We start from the raw sequence: 9,318 nt of genomic DNA, 5'->3' as shown, positions 1-9,318 counted from the left end.
AATTCATCTTGTATAGGGTGTAGGAAGTGGAAAAATGCAATCCTGATGTATAAAAATACAACTGCGTGAAACACACAGGCGTATCAAAATGCAACTGCGTGAAACACACAGTAGTATAAAACTTCAACTGCGTGAAACACACAGTAGTATGAAACTTCAACTGCGTGAAATACACAGCAGTATGGAAATTCGGCTGCGTGAAACACACAAACTTCACGCATGCGTGGAGTGTATGGAGTGTACGGGAGTGATTCACGCAATGGTGCGAATAGTCACGGCCTAAGAATAAACTGATTTCGTAACAATTAATAATATTTTCCTAGTTAACTTCGCAATTTTCTACTCTTGTTAACAACTTCTGTTCGTCTTTGGAGAATGCATTTGTCATCCCAGGACTTGATAAAATGCTTCTTCAACAGTCCACGAAATTTCGATTTTTTTCGACAATGTAACAATGATTTTTCCTAATTTGGTACTAAATATTCATGTTTCCATTGAAAATTCAAGAAATTTTAGAATTTCATTGAATTTTCAATAAAATCTGGAATTCCACGATTCTCTTTCTCCTAAATTAAATTTAATGTCACTCTAAATTAAGAATAAAATGATTTCGTAACAATTAATAATATTTTCCTAGTTAACTTTCACAATGTTCTACTCTTGTTAACCATTTGAATCCGTCTTTGGAGAATGCATTTGTCATCGCAGGACTTGATAAACTACTTTTTCAACAGTCCATGAAATTTCGATGTTTTCCAACAATGCAACAATTATTTTTGCGATATCCCCTCGTTTTCTCTCTCACTCTTGAACGTATATTTCGAAATCTCCCCATTACCCCAAAAAAAGGTTATTTATTGATACATGCCTGCCGTGCTGTGGTCCAACATTTCCGCTGTCAAAGCTCGAGCTGGCTGTTATATCTGCATCGGGTATAATTCCCGCTTCCATACCCAGCGGTGCGATGCATTGTGCTGCAGGAAATAGGGAGAAAAAAACCATGAATTGAAATAAAAAATTCATGATGCACACGAAGTCGGTTGAGCGCCAGGTACACTCCACCGACATTTAAAAGTCATGGAAAAAGTGATAATTGCGATATTCCTAACAACGTACATATGTCTATGGCACTTCCACCAGGCGGATAGAGTATCAGCGGGTACAGGAGAAACGACACCCAGAGATAATTCATTACGACAGCTTTGGAGAAATAAATGTCGCACCAGATTTTTTTCTCAACTCTATTTACTTCCCTTTTTTTCCGGTCTTCTACTTTACGACCCTTTCGTTCTCATCGCAAGCATGTGTCGAAGAGCATTATGAAAGAATCTGTAACATAAAAAATGTGTTTTCCCTCAGAGTCAATTAACGTTTTAATGGATTTTAAAATGAGAGAATGAAGTATTGGAGGAGGGAGAATTGTAAATAAGTGAAGGGATTTCGGTTTTTTCGCCTGTTTCTTTGTCTCCACCAACTTGTTCCTTTGACCGGTTGGAGAGAAAAAAAAACAGCACGATGATGGGACAAAGAGCGACATTCACGCTAGCAGCCATTACGCATCATTACCGAGATTACGATCAGTTGGGTAGAGAAGTGAACGAAATTGAAAGAGTAGAAAGAGTATGAAAGTCTGTGGGAGCTGGTGAGAGACGACGACCGGGGCGTGGATACACGTGTATATACAAGTGCTTGGGTGTTAGTGCCCCGTTGGGGTTCGGACCCACTCTCACTTGAGGAGAAGATGTTATATACGGTAAGCCAAAAAGGGCTGGTATAATGGAGTACTCAAGTAACAGTTTATTTTCTTGGCTACGTATTTTCCCTTTAAACTAGAGGGGATACTACCATTTTTACGTTATCGAACGATTCCCAGTGCCCCCCGCACAAAGAATGGGAGATAATTCGCCGTTGTCCCAGTGTGATAAGCAATTTGTGGACGTATTCGTGAGTCACATGCTGGTTTATCTCATCACAAAATCCTCGGGAATTACGAAAAAAAAATGTGTTGAAAGAATATACGAATTCGAATGAAGAAATAACGAGGTGCAGGAGTCATGAAATTTAATTTAAGGATATCCAAGTACTTTGGGTATTTTTTCATCGGTGCACGGATGAAATCCTTTTCTACTTTTGTAATCGAATACCAGAGCTTTCATTTGAGAAAGAGATTTTATTATTTAAATTTTGCAGGGCTGAATGTGTTTGAAAACATTTTAAAAATCTAAAAACAATTAGAAAGTTTACTTTTGGAGAAGAATTAATGAAATAATTTAAAAATTACAATTTTGCAATCAATTTCCCACTACAAAAATCATTTGTTCGGAATCGTAACCAATTTATTCACATTCGAAATTTTACCGGAAATCGATTTCATGCCTAAACAATAGCATTTCCGAAAGTTTAAAAAATTAAAAAATTTCAATCATTTATTTACAAACAATGAATGTTAAAAAAAAAATAATTCCGTGCAAAATGTAATTTGAATGACGCCGAATACTCATAATTGTTTCCAAATTTTTCTCCCGCAATTAAATCGACAAATTTGATGTTCGAAAATGGTTGAATCTATAGCACCTCTGTACCCAACTGTAAAAGACACCTGGATATCCTTAAAAACCCGATGACTTTTTTATTTCTCTGTTAATCACTCGAGAATTTAATACACCGAATAAATTCTTTTCATTAAATAAAGACATAAACTGGTTTCAGCATTCTTTCTCCTGCTTTAATTAACCTTTGAGTCAAGCGATCGCCAGGAAATCTTATAATACCCTTTTTCTCAATTCTCCAGTAATTTAATACCCCCTCCCCCCCTCTCGCAAATGGACCATCAATAAATTCCCGAAAACGTCATTTTGCCTAATAATAATAATAACCTGAATCCGCATGGATTACAATACCGAAAAGACCACCTGGTGCGCTCTGGGCATTTACGATATCCACGTTGGCTTGTTTCCGTTGTTTCTGTTGAACATAACATGGGATATAGGAGGTGGAGTCGTTGGGCTCAGTGTCGACTCCGGGGGGAGTTGGTGGTGTAGAGGTATGAGGGGGATTTACAGGGTACTACACATCCTCCCCCCGCGCCCACCATCGCAGTGTCTCTCTCTCACTCTCTTTCCCCTCATTCCACTGGGGGTACATCGGGGTTCTACGAGACACCGAGACTAAAGCCCTCCCCAGCATCAATAGTAATGCCTCGTCGCAAGGCACATAAACCGCAGAAATGTAAATACCAGTGCGGCCAATCAGGCTGATTGCTCCCATTCGGTCCCTGATGCCCACGAGGTCCGTTCTAGCTGCTCATCCTCTTCGTCATTCATTTCGCACTCAGAATGACGATCCTTGTACCATGGAATTCACTCGTATCCCTCACTCCAAGGCACTAATGAATCCCTCCATTGTTCGTTAGAAAGAAAAAAAGAAAGGCGACCGAAGAAATAAAAAGAAAACGTCGAAGCACTTCAGCTGAATTATTGCCCCCTCCATCACTCTCATTGTTTCGTGAATGATTTGCCCCCGCGAAAATTTTCACGTCCCTTTTAATTTGATTTATTAAACGTGTCAGCCATTAAGTCAACTGACACACAGCATCCTCCACCAATTAACGAAAAATATTTCAACGCACATTAAAATGTGCAACTGACTGCAGGTGCATTTATTTCTGCGTATTTCTCTCAATTTTCGTTTCGTTCACCATCTGTTCATTCTCGTTTCAAAAACGCCAAAACGTCGGCGGAGAGAGTGACGTTGTAACACCACTAGAGGGTTAAAGACGGCTTGCCGCTCCCGCGAGAGAGACGCGCCGACAATTTTCGTCGGCCGTTTTCTTCATACCACTGGCGTTTGCAAAGAGGGAAATGGTATATTTATTTTGCTCCTTTACCACCACCACTTCCCGGCACAACAAACGAGATAGAGGGTTTAGGGGGGTTTATATTTAGATTAGTCCTCGTCACTCTTCTCATTGCTCATGTCCGCCCACACCATATGAAACAACCCACCCAACCCCCTTTACCCAACCCCCACGGTTTTAAAATCACCATCGTCTCTCTGAAGTATCCACTTTTTTACTTCCTCTCTCTTGTATTTCTTTAACTTGTTGGGGTTTTTTTTAAATTATTTACATTCGTGTGGTTTACATTCCCGGAAGGATTCCTCTTTTTTTACCACCAGCCATGGGTCTGTTTTACATCCCTCGAAAATAATAAACATACAAATGGATGAGATACGGGACTTCTTTAGGTGCTTTTCCTTCCAACTAAAATGATATATAGGTGTATCAGCATAATCCAATATCGTTTGTTAGCCCTTAGCCTCGTGTATCAGGTCTGTAGGTATATAAATGTGTGGGGGTGTGTGTTTGGCACCGAGAGTAGCCGTCGGACCCCAGTTGCTACGGTCTCTCTCGTTGTGTATGTATTTTTATTACGTCTACAGGGAAATCTAGCCCTCTCGTATGTGCATATATACCATCTGGTAGCCAAAGCCGAGTTGTTTCGGTTTGCCTCGTAAATCGAGGTGATATTAAGCATACGGGATTCAAGCCCCCACGTATGTGTCCAATCTATCCTCGAATTAAATTGTATTCCATATAGATTCTATTATCCTTTTTTCTCATCAATGGGAGCTTGGTCAGTCTGCCTTTTTACGATCTTCTAATTTTACCCGCGAATTATGGACAATGACGCGATGCGTGACGATGTGTTTGCAGAAATTTTATTTTTATTTACTATTTTTTTATGTGTATAATTTTTCTATTAACATTTTATCGAAGGGCTGCACGGAGAGAAATATTCAGTAAAAATTACGTGTCTTTTCCGTAATTTCAGAGCGAAATGTGGTTGTACGAAATTTTATGGAACTGTCACGGAATTTTTCCGGAGCGCTCCGTAATTTTTATCTTAATGCCCTGTGAAAAATTACGATACCGGCACTTAAATTTTCTGAATTGATTCCGTAATCGGTGAGTAAATTGTGAGCTCCGTAATTTTTACTGAATATTTCTCTCCGGGTGAAGGGAGAGATAGAACTGGAAACATGACAATCGGCTGGATATAAGAAAAGGGATGAGAATAATGATGCTGATGACATTCAACTGAGTGGAAAATCTTACAATATTAGGTGAAAGGAAATTTTATTCAATTTAGAAAAATGAAATAAACAATCCAAAAAAACAACTAAACAATTAATTTTATATGATAGAAGGAAATGATGTGCGAAATAAACATTCGGGAGTATATTGCTAATTTATTAGCGAAAATAACTGTGCTATATACACTACAAAAGCAACTTCTCACTTGCTTTTTTTTTTGGGGGGGGGGGTGCCTGAATGCCTGTGGATTTTTTGGGAATTTTTAGTAAAGTTGAAGCTGAAGTCAAACTCTGAAATTTTGTCCCATAATTTTCCGGTGTTTAGAAGTTTTTCGGGGTGAAATGTCAGCTCACTGTTTTTCTTTTCGTAAGTATTTAAACCTTACGGCTCATTCTGCAGTAAAAATACAGCGATTTTGTGGGAATTTACACAAATGATAATTACATAGCTCAAGTGATTAATAATAGTTAGAGTTGAGACTTTTAAATTAGAAGTATTTAGGAACTCATCTGTGATGAGTATCACATCTTATCTAAGGTGTAGAGAAGAACATTGACATCTAAGAGTTAATTTGACGTTCCATAGCATGAGTAAAAGGTGGAAAAAACGTGGAATTTTGAAAGTTTACTGATTAATATTATCGACTCACACTTGTGTGAGAAATTTTGTGTTGTTCGATTCAGTACATGGGGTTATTCTATGAAACTATGTAACTGTTGATTTTTACGATTTTCTAATTTTGCCTGGAAATGACGTAGAATGTCGTGAAGCGGGCAAATATGTTTTTAAGAAAATAATTTGGGCATGTCTTATGATATACCGAGAATGGCCAGCGTTGGGCCATTCTCAGCCAATCTTGGCCCATTCCTCATCTCCCACCAGGCCAATATCCATCCCTGTGTCTTAACTTGACTTATCAACGGTTATACTTGCATATTCGATAAGTCAATCCCAAAAAGAGTATCAAGAAAAATTGAAATTGTGCGGAGAATCGTAAGTTAAGCGTCTAGACTTTTTAATCCGAGAATGAGAACAGCTTCAGAATAATTCGCATTCTTCATTATTATTAATATTATTACTATATTATTATTAAATTATGATCAATTACTATTAATTTATTATTATCATTATTATTATTAATTAATAACACATTAATTAATTAATTAATTGTTTGTTATTGATAATAACAAAATAATTCATTATTATTAATTCAATAATAATCCATAATAATCCATAAAATCAATGTATACCCGATACCTCCCAAAACATTGAGATCAAAAGTTGGAATTCAGTGGAATTCCTCTCTTATCATATAACACGGATGGGACTGTGGATCCAGTGGTTTCCAATCGTATAAGTAGTTTACAAAACATTGACCTTTTTGTGAAACCCCTATCGCTCAACATCACCGCAAACTGCTGGTGAGATAGATGTTTCCTCTATCAAAAATGCTCGTTATATTTTTTTCCCCTCCCCCCGACAGATAAATATTCTCCAGCGCCTGTGTGTTTTCGTTCAGGTACATAAACACTCGAGTCGTCTAGTTCCAGACCACCCAAAAATAATAAGGAAACATTTTTTTTTCCACGGAGGGATCTAAAGCACCAAGGGGGAGTCCTACCCAAAGGGCATTTATTGAAAGGAAGTCTTCGACTTGACGAGTGACTCACTACACCCGATTCAACGATATCTACCGTGTACAGCTTGATAATGTGTCTACCTCCGTGTACAAACCAACACCTACCGGATGTAACGTAGCAATCGTTTGTCGGATATGTTAACTCTCCGTCGTTGCTGTTTTTTTCACCCACCTTCCCTCTTTTTTTAATCATTATGATTATTCCCTTTGTCTTTGGTTATCTCATCCACTGCTTTCTCGGTAATGTTTTTTCCTTTTTTTTCCACCTAGCTAACCCTTTCATTCCTCTCCGCAAGTCATACGTGGATGAAAACGATACGTGTGTGCATTATATCGGCGGTGTCGCGATCTCTCATTCTCTCTTTGTCACTGGTCTGTCCTCTGTTAAACTTTTTTTTCCCGTCCCCCCTAGGTGCCCATAGATTTCATCAACACATCCGCACGCAGGTCTCATGGCACGTGAGTCGCATATAGTTGAAAATGTGCACGGCTGATGGATAGGGGCATGGCGAAATTTAATTTATCATCTTGTATGCGAATGAGAGAGACCCCTTTTTTTATTTATCATCGAGCAAGATTAAATATGAACAGCGGACAGTTTTCATGGGGTTATTCTTCACCCTCCAAAGTCAGCTGAAATATTATTCGATTGAAATACCGGCGAGTGCGCTTGCGCTCTTTCTCCTGGCTTATTAATTTTTATTATCTCATACTCGCCGTACGTATTTGTCGTTATTAGCGGAGTATAGCTGCGGAGTGCTGAGCAGTCCTATGCATATTCCATGGGCACTCTAGGATCAATTTTCCCACTCTCCTAGGGTTCTAAATATTTAATTACCCATTATGACATTGTGAAATCTCCGCATCTCCACTCGATTTTAATCTCAACTCTGTGATCGATCGTGCGAGATTTTCCATGTTGATGGTTATGCGGGGGGGGGGGGNGGGGGGGGGGGGGGGGGGCAATTATTGGATTTTTTTTTACTGTCGAGGCTTTCTTTTGTCAGATTTAGGCAGACGTATAATTTAACCCGAACGGAGGGAGGGCAGATTGTCTATACATATATCGGTATTCAATACTGACCCAATGTTCGGAACAACCCCGCGCCTCTGGGGCTCAAGTCATCAACCTGGCACACGCGATATCGACCTGTTAGCAAGGCAGCCAGTATCAAGTCGATATTAGAAGGAAGGCTGGCTGCTGCCAAGCTGTATTACCTCCACATCCCGGTTTTTCACCTTCTCCCTTTCCTCTATTTATTTTGCCCCTTCTTTTTACTCTTCTTTTCAAAACTCTACCCATAGAATCTTCAGACTAGTGCGGGGGGAAAGAGCGAGGGGAAGGGATTAAGTTAAAAAGGCCTATGGCCACTTTGCATTCGTAATGATCTCGTATCTTGTACATATTTTATGGATATCAATCAAGTGACACCTTGTTATATTTATTCCACTCGAACGGAAATCTAGAAATAGGGTATCGGGGGTCTCTGTCAATCAGGAAAAATTCGGTGTACTCGTGAAATCGAGATAATTTATGGGACTGTTTTTTACCTTTTCAGTCGAATTTCCATCGCCGATAATCCACATCACAATGGCCCACCAATTACGACAGCACCATTACAATCCCTCATCAATGGAAACACCTGTTTTTTCCAAAATAAAAAACAAAACCCCCGAAATCACAGTCACAATTCCGTCACCGCCGCGACATAAAATCACACAATTCCGCACAAAACCCTGGCCCTAATTCCCAGTGACAATTCCCACAATATCTCAAACATCTCATCATCAATAATCCCACGAAAATCCATGAATAATCAGCCGATAACCGATAAACCCCCCCCGTCAAAATCACTGAACAAAGTCGACAAAAAGTCACCACCCGCTGATGCCGTAATATCAGTCTGTCGTGACCGCGGCGCGGCACAAACTGACAGGCATAGTGAATTCAGAGTATGGCCGAGACGCCTCGAAATCCATGATGGGGAAGGGTCACGGTAGTTCGATCGCCCTGCCTAGAAGTACCACCACCACACACTCCTTTCAAAACTGTTCAACACTCTCAAACCCCAGTGCCACCTAGTACATATTTCCGAAAACTCATTGTTACAGTCGGTAGCTCTCCCTCATCCCCCACCCCCTACCCTCTAGCCCCCTTTACGAAACCTCTCTCACTCGCACGCGCATAACAACCCCTCCGCCATTCCAACCCCCACCCTCAACCCCTCTTGCCCCCCCTGCGTTATTCTCCCACCCCCCGCTACATACCATTTCATACCCAATACACTTAAGCATGAATAGAATACGAATATACCGGCACAGATGCACTCGGTCTCTGCACGTGTGTTGAATGCGGCACACGTGTACAAAGGCAGTTGGGATTTCAGTTTGGCGATGCATTTGAGGGTGTTTGAGTCCTTGGAGAGGGGGGGGGGCTCTACCCCCTTGCGACACGTACAATCGCATATCGAAGTGAGCACGAATGTGCCCCATACAACCAACCCCCTTGGTCCTCTTCACGTACCTATGGTTTATCGAAGCCAAGGCCGTGTATGAAGCACAATAGTAATGAGGTTGGTCGGTG

The 9,318-nt window shown here is 40.2% G+C and overlaps 1 protein-coding gene across 1 annotated transcript in view; it reads right to left on the bottom strand.

Annotated features, from left to right (window-relative positions):
- Positions 1-8,647, bottom strand: part of LOC107047770 (discoidin domain-containing receptor 2) — a 19,285-nt gene extending 10,638 nt beyond the window's left edge. The window contains exons 1-3 of the mRNA XM_015270605.1: positions 8,286-8,647; positions 1,117-1,329; positions 869-974 (exon numbers count right to left, since the gene is read on the bottom strand). Of these exons, the coding sequence (XP_015126091.1) occupies positions 869-974; positions 1,117-1,192 (182 nt within the window). The 5' untranslated portion in view covers positions 1,193-1,329; positions 8,286-8,647. The remainder of the gene's footprint in view (positions 1-868; positions 975-1,116; positions 1,330-8,285) is intronic.
- Positions 8,648-9,318: the final 671 nt, after the last annotated feature.

This window comes from Diachasma alloeum, unplaced genomic scaffold, assembly GCF_001412515.2.
Source record: "Diachasma alloeum isolate Michigan unplaced genomic scaffold, Dall2.0 Dall_scaffold_00183, whole genome shotgun sequence".
Lineage (NCBI taxonomy): Eukaryota > Metazoa > Arthropoda > Insecta > Hymenoptera > Braconidae > Diachasma > Diachasma alloeum.
Note: the sequence above shows the minus strand (reverse complement) of the source record. Positions and strands in the feature narration are given on the sequence as shown.